The sequence below is a fragment of the Eleutherodactylus coqui genome, chromosome 1, assembly GCF_035609145.1.
Source record: "Eleutherodactylus coqui strain aEleCoq1 chromosome 1, aEleCoq1.hap1, whole genome shotgun sequence".
In the NCBI taxonomy this organism is placed as follows: Eukaryota; Metazoa; Chordata; class Amphibia; order Anura; family Eleutherodactylidae; genus Eleutherodactylus; species Eleutherodactylus coqui.
In genome coordinates this window covers 398,532,458-398,547,274 of record NC_089837.1, presented here as the reverse complement: position 1 = coordinate 398,547,274, position 14,817 = coordinate 398,532,458, and the positions used below count along the sequence as shown (strand labels likewise).

The following is a 14,817-nucleotide window of genomic DNA, read 5'->3' as shown; positions in this document are numbered from 1 at the left end:
GCTCTGCGCATGCGCCGGCTGGCCAGCAGCCAGCACACATCAAAGAGCTGGAGCCGTGGGGTAGGCGAGTGCCGCGCTGGTCCCTGCAGAGGCTTCGAGTCGGGTCCCGCTGTGAGAATTCTCGTAGCAGGATTCGACCCGGCTATCTGCAGGCGGCCTAAATTTGTTTGTTTTTTTTTAAATAATATTTTACCATTTTTGGGAAATCGCAAGTTTCATGGAAAAAGAACGGGCTTTACGTCAATAAGTTCAGAGAGCAAAAACTTTATTTTTCCTTTAATGTAACCAAATGCGGATATTTACCCCTTTTTATTTTTTAAACTGGATCATTTTGAAGTATATATAAAACGTAACTTTCATTAACATTTTTGTGGTTCAAAATGTTTTTATTCAATTTTCATCTTTAACAGAAATAAAACATGGATCATCAGGGGCCAGTAGTTCTGACCATGTTGCATCATCAAACAATTTTATGTTGTTAACAGTAAACTATTATTAACTACCTCCTGTCTGGTTCTTAGTTGTAATCGGGAACATTATACATTAAAGTATTTTATAAACCATTTAGTATTGTCAACTTAATATAATAGTTGGTACGATTGTCAAATATAACTCTAGCAGAGTCTAGAGTGGGGAAAAGAGAAAGAAGAATGTAAAGTTAGAAGAATAGTATGAGGGGGGTAAGTGTGTGTGTGTGTGGGGGGGAATAGACTGACCTGGTGTTCCTTTCCCTTCAAATCTGTTTTATATGCCTCTAGTCGTCCTGAGGTGGTTGGATCCTGGGGGCGGGAATTGATCCACTCGTGACCCAATTGGAGATCTCAACCGTTTCTCGTTGCGAGGACCAGGTATACCAGATCGTTAGGTGTTTCTTGAAACGCATTTCGTCTCTTGCACATAGTTCCTCCATATATCCGATCTCATCTAATTTTTCTATCCACATCAACCTGGTGGGGGTCAGCGGTACCTTCCACTTTAGTGGGATCACTTGTCTAGTCGCCAATATAAAGAACCTCAACAGTGATCTCTTGGCCCCTACCAGTGATCCCTGAAACATTGACAATAGCGCCATTTCTGGTGTCAGCTGGACAGTTTTCCCGCTGATCCAGGAATATAAGGCTCCCATGTCCCGCCAGAGGGAACCGATCATCGAGCACGACCACCAGATGTGTATATATGTGCCCCTCTCCGTGAGACATCTCCAGCAGGTATCCGAGTGCTGCGGGAAGATTTTCGCCAGCCGCTCTGGTGTTTTATACCATCTCGTCGTCATTAACATTTTTGGAAAGGGAACAGACTGGTCAGTATGAATACAGCAATACTGAATGTGCAAGCAGGTTGTGCTGCTTTGTACAATAAAATGCCTCATGGTTTTTGCAGATGTAGTTTTCATCAATACAATTTTGAGGCGTATGGAACGTTGAAATTAACATTTATCATTTGAGGAGACATGGGTTAAAAATAAATACCTAAAAAAGTCTGCTCTTCAATAGTAGTGACAATGGCAGCGATACTATTATATACACACGTACATATTTGAGTATTGTTACTTTTTTTACAAAAAAAAAAAAAACTTAAAAAAATTACATTGCTAAAACCTTTTTTTATTAAATCAACTTTAGTAACATCTGACTGTTTTAGCCTCACAAGGGAACATCACTATTCGATCATTTGATAACTTTTATAATGCTTTGCTATACTCTGTATACGGAAGTATTATTCCCATTGCCTTACAGCTGTACAGCCCATGTATTAGGCTGCACCGAAAGGTATAACCCTATAGACATTCAGCCACATTCGGTCTGGAGCCCCTTGTCAGGCCTGTGGTTGCTCTGGCAATGCATGAGCACGTCAAAAGTGCATTTGTGGAGAACTGAAGGAGAGAGATGGAGCCCCTTTCCTCCTGTCAAACCACCTAGATGCCATGGCAGCTATTGTGGCATCTAGAGGGTTAAATGGACAGGATTGGAGTGATCTCCGATGCCAGCTGTTACAATGGTAGCCCGGCTGTAACTTACAGCCGGGCTCTTGTACATTGTGCTACTGTGCCTGAAAATGAGAAAACCACATATAGGCTAAAACCACTTGAAAACACACAATTATAGCAACAACCACTGGTGCTGTGATACAATACACATATCCCCCATAACCCCTAGAGTGTTAGGGCAGGCTCACACAGGCGTAATGTCAAGTACATGTCATGTCAAGTACACTGATTTTCATTGACCCCCCTCACACTAGGGTCTTCTTATTTTGTATAATACGCACGTAAAAAAGAACCCAGTATATTTTGTTTTACCACGTATTATGCGCAATAGAGCCCTATTGTTCTCTATAGGTGCGTAATAAAACCTGTACATGGCCAATTAAAAAAAAAAAGAAAAAGACACGTCATACTATGCATAACAGCGTGCGTGAGATGAGGTCATGCGCAGTGCAAAAATCGCTGCCCTACACAGCAATCTGCCTGCACTCCACCAACTTACACAGTGGTAAGACACTGTTGTACACGCAGCATTTTACATATACGCTCATGTGAGTCAGACCCCTAGTTGTATGATGGATTACAAGTACTAATGTACTTGACTGTCTCAGCTTGCCGGCGCTGATTGGCTGAGACAGTCAATGAAGGGCTGTGATTGGGCATCGAGCAAGCGCCGACAACCAATCACAGCACTCTATTGCCGGAGCCGGGGTTCTCAAACCTGGCCTCCGGCAATAGACTTGGGAGTGCTGAGGAAACCCAGATCAGCTGCAGAGACCAGCGGTCGCGACCCGGACTGCAGCGGCTAGGCGAGTATTGCTTTTTTTTCTTCTTTTCAGCATTCTTGGCTGCGTTTTCAGCCGAGCTGAAAACGCAGCCAAAACGCTGGCATAAAGTATGCCAGCGCTGCTGAAACGGGGCGGAATCTGCAGCAAACGCAGCGTTGCAAAACGCTACGTTTCTGCAAACGCCCTGTATGAGGGAGGCCTTATAGTCTATCTTTCATGCGACACACCTGTATCATGGCACGAAAAAAAAATGCAGAGCTCTCCGGCACCAGAGAAGTGACCTAAAATCAGGAATATCTTATTTTCATGCAGCATAAAATTAAACATAGGAAACACAACTATCAGCAGGATACAAGCGGGTAAACACCCACTTAAAACACTCCTCAGTCACCTATCCATGTCAAGGGGTGAAAACAGATTTAACCCCTTAGTGACCACCGCGCTTTAATCCCTAGGGACGTAAAAACAAGCTTCCTCTGCGGATTAAAGCCCTGTGGCCGGAGGACGTGACAGCTCCATGCTGTCGGTTCCAGGAGGTAGCTGACAACCTGGAGCTGTCATGGGGAGCTGCAGGAAGCCCCACCACCCCCTCCGGTAATGCTATTGCATAAATGTAAATAAAGAGTTAAAAAAGTTAAAGTTTCAGCTGCCTTCATGGATCGGATCCACGAGCGCAGCCGAGTTAACTCACCCTCGTCCTCCGCGATGTCCCGCTGCAATTTAGTCCAGAAAGGACCCAACGCCACCTTCTGCACATGCACACTAGAAGTATGACGTCAAGCCCACGTGCAGAAGGCCCGAGAGATTCAAAATCTTCTAGCTCATGGCTATGGAAGGTAGCCAGGAGGCTGGATATCACCAGAGGCATGATCGCCATAATCCAATGGCAATCACAGATGATTTTCCATAGCATGTTTATGGGCAGTATTTGCTGCAGAACCTGGAGGCGGATGCCTGTTCCCGATTCCCAATGCAAATATGCCCGTGTGCATTGGGCCTAAAAAGCACATTAGCAGTGTGACTCAAACCAACACAAACATTCTACAGCTTTCTTCTATGGTCACTGCTCCTCACAGGTCTAAACCTTTTCAATTATAAAGACCTTGACACAGTTACTCCTGCATGCTACTCTCTGAAATATATCTTCTTGATTTCACTCAAGTTCTCTAGTGCTGGAGAACTTTATGCACACCCATGTACTTTAAATGTGCAATTAAAAAGGTTGCCCGGACCTATTTTTATGTTAGAAAAAAAAAACAAAAAAAAAACTTCTTCATGTCAGAAAATAAACAAGCCAACACGTCTCTTGGATCTCCCAAAAGTCCCTCATCAACAGCTCCGGGTCTCCTCTATTACAAGATGTCACAGACTGCTGCAGCCAATCGCAGACCTCAGCACTTGATCACTTAGCTCTATAATTGGCTGCAGTAGCCTGTGACGTTCGGTGCAGCATGGAACTTAAGGGGGAAGCTGATAGAGACAAATGTAGGCTTGCTTGTCATTTTCAGCTGGGGAAGGGTTGGTTACTAATTTTTAGTGTAAAAATTATCTTGGACAACCCCTTTAAGTATATGGTAAAAAATATTGGTAAAAAAAGATCACTACGCCATCAGTTTTCTGAAATAATTAAAACGCTCTATAGTGCATTGTGATATATGTGAACTCAATCAATAATTAGGTCTTGAAACCCTATTTATATAGAAATACTTATCACTTTAAAATCAAAGTTGCCATTTAAATTCCCACCAGTTGCATCCACCACAAATTCACACAACTAAGCAAGGGACTAGATATTTCTCTAAACCTACAATCATCCTCCTCCCTTCTAGCTGCTAACAGGACTGGTAAGGAAGACAATTGGTAGGCCTGCAGAAAGAGGGGGTTACATTTAAATAACACGTCCTGCATTTTACATTAGAAATTACTTTCTAACGTAATGGCTAAAAAAGTAAGAAGGATAAAAGCTAGAATGGGCGAGATATACAGTATATAATGACATTTCATTCCCTACAGAACCCAAGCAATTTTCCTTGATTTATTAAGAGTATAAAGAACAAAACAGATAATCACTTGCTCACCCAAGTAGGATTAAATGCAAACTGAGCCCACCATGTATTAATTGAAGGCAACGCTAAGCTTTTGGCTCATTATTACTCTCAATTTGGGACATTTACTTTACCACATCTTCTTTCAAACCAGACATGTTGCACCTGCACTGATCAGAATCTAGATGGGTACTACAAAAATTGTGTCATTTCCAATATTTTTACACTTTAGCCACTATTTGGTATTTATATTTTAACAAAGCTAAAAAAAAATAGGTTAAATAACTGCATCATCAAATGTTGACTGATCAGACCTGCGTGCAGGAAAGCAAGGTGAGATTATAGTTGGTTTAGTCTATTTGAGTAGGGGAAACTTGGCAGGAAGTAAAGCACATTCACGTATGGAGTACAACTCTACATTCATGAGGGTAAAAAAAAAACAACTATCAATAAAAAAATTGTTAAAAAAAACACAACTAACAAAGAAAATGAAAAAACACCACCCTTTTACAATTCAATACAGCACCAGCATACACTAAATGCAAATATGTGAATATGTATAACATCCATAAAGCTTGTAAAGCTTCTCACTCCAACATCATGGGCATTGATGAGGATTACCCGTTCAGTCGCATCCAACCTTCAGTCACTCTATGGACCAAGGTTCTCCATGCATTCCTATCTTTCACCGTTTCTTTCAGTTGGCGATTCACATGTTCGTGGTGGCCTTGATTGTATCCAGCCATCTTGTTCTTTGTCGTCCTGATCTTCTCTTTCCACTGACTTTGCCAAGCATCAGTAAGTCGTTATGGGAAAGACGATTTCATTGATCAGTCTGGTTTTTGTTGCAATGCTAATATCCTTGCTTTTCCAGATCTTTTCCATTCCTTGCATTGCATTTCTACCAAAAGTAATCCATCTCTTGATCTCAGGTCCAGATTGTCTGTTGGAATCGATTTTGGATCCAAGGAAGATGCAATCTTGGACCGTCTCGACTTCTTAGTTGTTTGTTTTTATGTTCCCTGTACCATTTTCTACCGTGGTCATGACTTTCGTTTTCTTGCTGTTGGGGTACAGTCCCATGTATTTGCTTTCCTTTTGCATTCATTGGATAAGGTATTCCAGCTCCCTTTCACTTTCTGCAAGCAGGGTGGGGTCATCTGCATATCGGAGGTTGTTGACAATTCTGCCGCTGATTTCGACTCCAATTTCTGATTCATCCAAATTGCATCGCCTCAGGATTGTTTCTGCATACAGATTGAAAAGAATGCAGCCTCGCCATACACCTTTCTCGATTCCGAACCAATCCGTGTTTCCATAAGTGGTCCTGACTGTTGCTTCCTGGGTGTTGTAAAGCGACCTTATAAGCTGTTCAAAATGTTCTGGGACGCCCATTTGCTTCAGACACTTCCAAAACTTGTTGCGTTCGACACAATCAAATGCCTTGCTGTAGTCGATGAAACACATGTACACATTCTTTTGAAACTCTCGGGTCTCCTTCATGATCCAGCGCAGATTCACGATTTGGTCTCTGGTGCCGCGATCTTTGTGGAAGCCAGCTTGAACGTCAGTCAGTTCCCGTTCAACAATTGTCAGAATGCGTTTTTGTACAATCTTCAAAAGAATTTTGCTTGCGTGAGGTAGGAGGGTGATGGTGCAGTAACTGGAACATTCTTGAGCATCCCCTTTTTTTGGAAGCATGACAAAGACAGATCTTATCCAGTCTTTGGTCCACACTCTGGAGTTCCAGATCTTTTGACATAGATTGGTTAAGATCTTGACTGACACTGGTTTGAGTAGTTCGCCAAGTATGTGATCAATGCTCAGAGCTTTCCTGTGTGGTAGTTGTTTCATGGCCCATGTGACTTCTTCCTCCAGAATGCCCGGTTCTTGTTCTACTTGATGTACATGATCCAATGGGTTGTCTGTCTGATCAAAGTTTATATATATTATTAAAAGTCATGAAAGCAGTTAGAAACCTCCTCCATTCTTCTAAGCAGGCTTCCCACTAGACCTTGGAACATGGCTATGGGGTTTTGAACTGCTAAAAGCCAGTTTACAACTGATTGATGCAACCAGTGGTAGATGAGATATGTAATCCTATTACGTGAATTTGTGTGGACAACCACTCTGCAGTTGCTTCTGAAATGTTCACTTGATAACAGCAGCTCATACAGTTCACATACGGGGCACAAACTTGCTAACTGATCTGTGGCAAGTTGGTATCCTTTAAATAGTGCCATGGTAATGTTGAACTATAGGACTTGCGTGGCTTTATGTATAATTTTAAGAGCAGAGTAATGGAGAGATTGAAAACACACAACGTTAAAATGAGCACTAAACCTAAAAATGAATGATCAAGTTAAAACAGAATGTAATGTTGCAAACTGACAAACTGTGTGGGTAGGATATTCTGCATAGTCCTGAAACAGTCTCGTACAAATCCTACAAAGAATACATTGGTTAATCTTCTGCCAATGCGGTTCATTTTTGGCTATACATCTACTAATTTAGCAAAGAGTGGAGCTTAAATGGTCATCTCACTTCTGAGACGTGTGCCGTTAGGATAGTCAATGTGATAACAAGAGAAGGGGCAAATTCCTTTTAATTTACCCAAAATGACTTTCTGCTGAAAAAAAAAAATCACCCCAAAGTGCGGGCCAAGAGAGATCTGTCTTCCTTCAGACTTCCTGTCCACTACTTGTTCAAGTGGTTGTGCCAAGATGCACAACAGATTTCAGAAAGTGGTGGCATTTCCGCTCTCGGCAGCCGCAGCAAACAGCTGATTTTGCCATGGTGATCCATGGCCAGCCTGACATTTATTCTGCAGTAGCTCTTCTTTCTGAGATAGAGTATCCTGCTTTATGATATTAGGGCATATGAAAAGAGGATGCCATCTTGGCATAGCCCCTTTAAAGTTAAGTCATTCTCTAGTAAGAGAAGTTGCAAGCAAGTGGCGGTGGATGTTGTATCATAGAAGTCTATGCTAAGGAGAGCGGGACAAGGAAGCTGCAACAGATGGAGGGCCACTAAATTCCCTTCGGCACTGATGTTGCTATTTATGCGAGTTCTCAACATGTGCAGTGTTCAGAAGACATACCAGCTAGTCTCACCCACCAACTTAGAGAAAACTGAAAAGTAGAGACAAAAATTAGATACACAGCCTACAGAGGGGGGAATAAAAAATAGGGAAAAAGACAAGTCCTGTAAATGCCAGAAATAGTGTGCAAATGGCAGCTTATTCTGAAAAATCAAAGTTCGGGTATAATTTAGGGTAAATGCACTTGGCGGATTTGTATTGTGGAATGCTGGAGCGGGTGACCTCCTCTAAATTCCACAGCAAATAGCGTGTTTAAGTCTCCGATCGCAGATGGAAAAATAAATAAATAAATCAAATAAAAAAATCGCTGCATGCTCCATTTTTCTGGGGATTCCGCATGGCTGGCTTTCATTGAAGTCAATGGAAGCCGTACAACCCGCGGCCCGTCTGCAATGGACATTGGGCTGCAGATTCCATGGGAAAAGCAGGAGTTTTAAATAAAAAAATCTGTACTGGGCATATCAGATGGCGAGCTGTGCGGACCATCTGCAGTACAGAAAAGAAGAAAATACAAGTACGCGCCCATGCCGGCTGGGAACAGGGTCGGATTCCACTGCGGGTTCCCATATGCAGAATCCGATCCACCCATGTGCATGTGGCCTTAATATATTTTTTTGTCAAATTGCAGACAAAGCAATTATATAAATCAGTTTTTAGTGTATTATGAGACAAAGTGGGATCAAGGTAAGGTCGAATGTAGACTGCCAGGTTGGATTCCGACCTGCGAGGTCCTCGCAGCAGGACGTGACCCCGTGCCCCTGCAGTGACCCCAGCTTACCTGTCCGGCATCTTCTCTCTGCTTTCACGCACAGTGCAGAGCAGTCGGGCCGGTGATGACAGAATAGGACATGCTGCGATTTCCACCCAGCGAGTGGAATATTGCAGTTGATTTCCGCTCGTGGGCATGGAAATGAATTTTTCAATGCATGTACTACAGGCTGTATTTGCTGCGGGATCCGGAGCTCCGGATACCGCAGTGCAAATACTCCCATGTGTTCTGGGCCTAAAGGAAAAGATTAAGGGATGAATAGCAAGAGTTTTCAATGGTAATGTGCATTTTCTATGTCTAGTGCTCTTTTAAGGACTTCCAAATACTTTTGGCTTTACCTAATGAAAAAAAAGATTATGTAGTAGCAAGTATAGCCAACGTTATATTCATAACTGCAGTGTCATTCCTGTTTACAACCAATCCCACAATGCATTACCAGATCTGTCATATCATAGATACCACTGAATTATACCAGGTGGTGTCAGATTCCAATCTACCACCCCTGCATGCAGAAATAGAGCTTCTGGTGCAAATATGAATAATAGTACCTTCAATATTAGGAGCCCTATTTGTCACGTATCACTGCTTTACATGTTTCAATATTGCTATCTAGTGTTAATGTAGGAATGAAACCTTAATAAACCAAGTGTATTTTCACTTGCAAATAAATGCACAACTCACTCGAAAAAAAAACCCTGTGTACAAAAAGGTGGAGATTTACCAATGAACTGAAAGTGAAAAACTGGAGGCTGCTGAAAAACCACTGGCATATGGCGCACCTATATAACCTATATAACACTCATACAAATTTCTTGAGAATAGCATGGGATGCAGGTATGAAATATTTTTATCAATTTCTAACAAATCTTAATTTCGCTGCATAAAGGGCGATTCCATTGAAACAGACGTCCGTGCTGGAGTACGGCCTGTACCCTATCAGAACATCCATTTTCTTCCTTCAAATGAAGCAAAAAAATAAAAACCATTGCAAACATCCACCTGTACATTTGGATCAATCCACCATACGATCTAGAAGAAGTAGTATATTGCCGTAGATGCAAACCTGTCAGACATGAGAAGTTACATTTGTGCCATACATTTTCCTTATAGATTTTTATGGGAATTCTACAATATTCATATATATCCATTATTCTGCATACAGACCACTTAAAAATACATTTCATTATTAATATTTCTATTTATTTTCCAAACAATACATTAAAAGGACTCACATCATATGCTCAGTTTACTAACAGCTTCTGGAAACTACCAAAAGCCATTCCGAAGAAAATCTTTACCCTCCGACAAGTCTTGGAAGATGTACCGGCAATTGCAGATATTTAACACATTTTGAAAAATCGCCACTTGAAAATACAAAAAAAGCTAGAAAACAATATATTCAGCAAAAACACTAAATGAATAGCTTCAAGCCATTTGGAAGACAGACACATTCTGGTTCGTCTTCTTTCTATGTCAGTGACCATGAGTGACCTAGGGATCAGTCGTTTTACCCCCCAATGTCTCCGTTTACACAAGTGTAATAGGCTGTTAACCTACAAAGCAGATATTATTTTGGATAATTTCCCATATGTAGTTCTCAGATCAAGAACCACTTAAGAAATCTTGTCAAAAACCATTAGTGCCCCTGCCTCTTGAAACAAATATGTAATTTTGAATGCGGCATCACATATATTAATGCAATTGTACGCTGTGTCAAGTAACTTGTCAGTTATGTGAGCGAGAGGAGGATCACATCTAGTACAAGACTGTACTAGTCTGCTGGGTACATAGTATCAAGATTCATGCTACAGACAGACGCATAAAAAAGTGCAGGAAATAAAGATATGTAGGATGAAAGACAAAGATCTAAAAGAAAAAAAAAAAGCTCAAAAATTAAATGAAAAGCACATTTAAAAAAAAATTATATATACGTATGCTGAAATACAACAGAAGTATTCTAAAGCATTAAGGCATATACTAAGTTAGTAGAATAATAGACAGCACACTGAATAAACCCTAGTATTATAACTATTTCACCTTTCATGGTAGTAATAGAACAATGTACAGTAATAAGGGCAGGTTAAGCTATAAATGGGCCTTAACAGCACTGCTTTTAGCTATGGCCATAATCAGACACCTTTCACTGCTGAATGCAGCCACTACACCAGGCTATTCTGCCGCTTGTCCTACAGATTCATTAGACATCACAATACCGCTCGACTTACCAGACGGCGGGCAAATTCTTTGTTTTCAGAAAGAAACCCATATCCTGGGTGGACCTGGAAAATAAAAACAGAGGGTGTTATAATAATAGGCACTTGGTCAAGGCTTACAGTCAATTCTTAACCCCACCATAGCCAAACCGATTTTAGGCTTGCAGATCACATCTGAATTTAAAAAAAAAATATATAAAAATATATATATCTCTTCTAAAAAAAAAAAAATTACTAAAAATTATTAGATTCTTATAAAATCTTTGCCTATGATACAACTAAATATTTGGGATTTTTTAATCTATCAGGGAAATAAAATGCATATAAAGATTACAACTTTTTTATACTTTTTTTTAATATACGGATTTCACTAATTATTTTATTGCGTGGTAAAAGGCATAGACTGCGACAAGGAATTAAATTATTAATCCTTATTTATGCATTGTTAGCACTCCGCAAAAGGAGAAAAATAAACAACCCAGGGACATGGAAAGGGTTAAAGCTAATTGGGATTTTTCCCCCCAGCATATTTGGGAATGAACTGAAGCTGCTCCCTGGTGTGATTTCTGAATCCAGCAGCCACCTGCAGGAACTGCCACCAGCCTTGCCAGATGCTTCAAAAGCCTTTGATTTCCAGTAGAGATTTCGGCCACATTTAACTCATGTGACATGAACCAAACAAGAATAGAATATTCAGTTCCTTTCTGCGATTTTTTTTTTTTTTAATACAAATTCTGGCTATTCTGCCTTGTATATCTGTAACAGCTGCAGCAGATAGAGCCATTCAGACTCACAGCTTGGGCCCCGGTTTTTCTAATGGCTTCCATGATGGCATCCATGTTGAGGTAGCTTTTGCTAGTGGGAGCGGGGCCAACACAGACCGCTTCATCCGCCATTTTCACATGAACCTGAAGAGACAAAAATTCTGCATTGACAGATGCTCACAGCAAAAGGAAAATATCCGCAGCACACAAAGGCAGAGAGAAAAAATGGCAACTTCTCAATTCATTTAGGAATCATAAATAATATATAATTCTTTAAGAAATCTAATCCTTCATAATGTAGTATTTTACTGCAGATGTAAACATATGGCAACATACACAGTACAGCTCCCAGTCTCATATCTATAGAACGCTCTGCTATACATTACATGCAACCTTATTTGTAAATGAACAGAAGGGACAACTCCTCAAAACAGAGAGAGAATGTGTTTATCATAACACAGCAAAAACAACAATTAGTACAAAACACTATAAATAACAAAAACGAACACACAGTGTATAACAAACTATCAATTACAAGGCTTATTGCTGGGGGCTTGCCTGGTCAGTCTTTTAATTGCCCTCTTAGGCTGCCTGTCCACGGGTGTTGCATTTAAGCCTGGGTCCACACGGGGCGTATTCCCAACAGAAATCTCGCGGTTTGGCCGCAGCGAAAAACCGGGAGATTTCCGCTGGGAGAACCGCTGCTTCAAAGCCCGTGGCGGTTCTGAAGTGGCCCGGCCGTTCGCTCTTCCGCTGCGGCCGGCACTCCCATAGAGGAGAGCGCGGCCGCAGCAGAAAAAAAAAAGAAAAAAAATGAACATGCTGCGAGAAATCTCGTCCACATGGCTGGCTAATCCCAGGATTAGCGGCCGCATGCAGATTTGCCGCGACGAAATTCCGCACGGAATTTCCGCAGCAAATCCGCCCCCTGTGAATCCAGCCTTAATGTATCGGATTTCCGCCGCGGGAGAACACTAAAGTCACCACAATTTTTCGCGATTAACGAATCATGATGGGTTCATCACAGAAAATCGCGGCAGGCCGTGTTTTTTATCCGAGAGCAGAAAATTGCAGCGGATTTCCGCTCGTGCACATCAGACTGCGCTGTCCATAGTTATCCTATGGAAAGCGTTTCATGCGTTACCCGAGTGCGGATTATCATCGTGCATAACTCAATGAAATATCGCCTGTGGACAGGAGGTCTTCATCACATTTCCCATCAGATCTCGGAAAAACACAATCCTATGGATCTATATTAGTACACAATAAGACTATCAGAAATACTAAATGAATGTCTCAAGGAAGGATTTCTCCGCAAGCAAAACTTAAAAAAAAAAACCAAAAAACACATTGATAGAAGCTTCAAATAATTTACATGAAAAACAAAGCTATCTGAATAATAAATATATTCCCATCAGTAGGATCTCAATCCCTGGGGACAGTTTTGGCCTGTAGCACTTAAACAGATTTTTAATCTTCCGCGTTGATACTTTTGCTGTACAATATATATACACTTTTTCCCTGAGGGCATGCTGTATACCTCAAAGGGGAAATTGTAAATAATTTTTAAAAAGCGTATATTTTATTGAATATTACAGCATGTACATCATGAATCACAAACATTACTATAGATCCTTCTAATATTAGAATTAAAGCGGCTGGTCCTGGAGATATTACTATAAATCATCGCTGGTTCTAGGGGTCTTATATAGGAGAGGGGATTGTTCAGGATATCGGAAGAAGCTGAAGCTTGATCCCTGCACCTCTGGTTCTCCCCGCTGGACTTTGTCTCCATGGCTGCAGTGATAACGTGCCAGTATACCCACGGAACAGCTGCAGCCAATCACTTTCGTTATTTTAGAACGTTTTTAAATTTACCCAAAAATTTTAATATCTTGGACAAACCCTTTAATATTAGTGTCTAGACACATATGCAGCTTATCTAGCTCCATTTACAGAGCTGCCTGATCAACTAGTAATACCCGTGATGTCTAAAGGGGTACCTCTCCTTCATAGAGCAATGCATCGGTAGGGACTCGAGTTCCCCCAGACAAAACAACATTTACAGGTTTGTCTAAAAGGCTAAACCTCCCCTAGTTGGGGAAAAGAAGAAAAGTAAAAATATATTAGGAGATGCATATACACAGTACATACACATTGTACGAGAAGGGGTTAAAAAAAAAACCACACATTTCTGGTTTTAAAAGAAAAATAAAAAAAAAAATAAAAAAAATTGTACCAACCATGACACTAACGAATAAGGTAATTTTGGTGCATATCTCGTTGCATCAAGTTCTAGACATATTTATGAAAAAAATATACCAAAAATAATCCACTGCTCCTTGCCCAACAAGTGTGAGTGGCTTAACAGTAAATGGACTTGTGACAACTTACTCCAAAATGGTGTCAACGTTTTGGGGCAACCTAAGCCAACCAATCGGTTGCACAAAGTTAGACAAGAGAGTCTAAAGAGGCACCAAATTCATCATTCAGGGATAGCCAAGGTGTTAAATTTAGCTGATTTTTAGGCTGCTGTCACACGGGCGAGAAAATAGAGCAAATGTGACAGCGCTACTAAACACTTGTATGTGAAGCCCATGTTTTACAATTGGTTGTTTCACATTAGCGAGGTTTTGTATGCTGCTTAGAGATGAGCGAGCACGCTCGGATAAAGTAGTTACTCGAGCGAGCATCGCTCTTCTCGAGTAACTCCTCACTGGTCCTAGCAGGCTCGTGGGGGTTGCGGGAGTAAGATATCTCTCTCACTCCCCCCCCCCCCCCCAAGCCTGCTCGGACCAGCAAGCAGTTACTCGATAAGAGCGATGCTCGCTCGAGTAACTGCCTTATCCGAGCGTGCTCGCTCATCTCTAATGCTGCTACATAACGAGGGGAAAAAAATAATTACGGCATGCTCTATACAACCGCGACTTGCAATGTTTTGCAGCCCATGTTTCCCTATGGAGCCTTTTTTTTCTGTTGCTTCGTAAGAAAATGCTGTTTTCATGTCGTGCGATGCAACTTTTACAGTAGGAAGTCCTACTGTTTGTCCCTAAAATAAGCCCCAACAGCATTAAAGAACAATAAAATACATTATTTAACAGGCATCATCTACTCCAGCATACTTCTCCTTCCAAAGCTCTGGCACACTTATTTG

The 14,817-nt window shown here is 41.2% G+C and overlaps 1 protein-coding gene across 1 annotated transcript in view; it reads right to left on the bottom strand.

The window, feature by feature from the left end:
• Positions 1-14,817, bottom strand: part of PCCA (propionyl-CoA carboxylase subunit alpha) — a 400,750-nt gene that overhangs the window by 333,626 nt on the left and 52,307 nt on the right. The window contains exons 5-6 of the mRNA XM_066580185.1: positions 11,694-11,807; positions 10,912-10,965 (exon numbers count right to left, since the gene is read on the bottom strand). Coding sequence (XP_066436282.1) covers positions 10,912-10,965; positions 11,694-11,807 — 168 coding nt within the window. The remainder of the gene's footprint in view (positions 1-10,911; positions 10,966-11,693; positions 11,808-14,817) is intronic.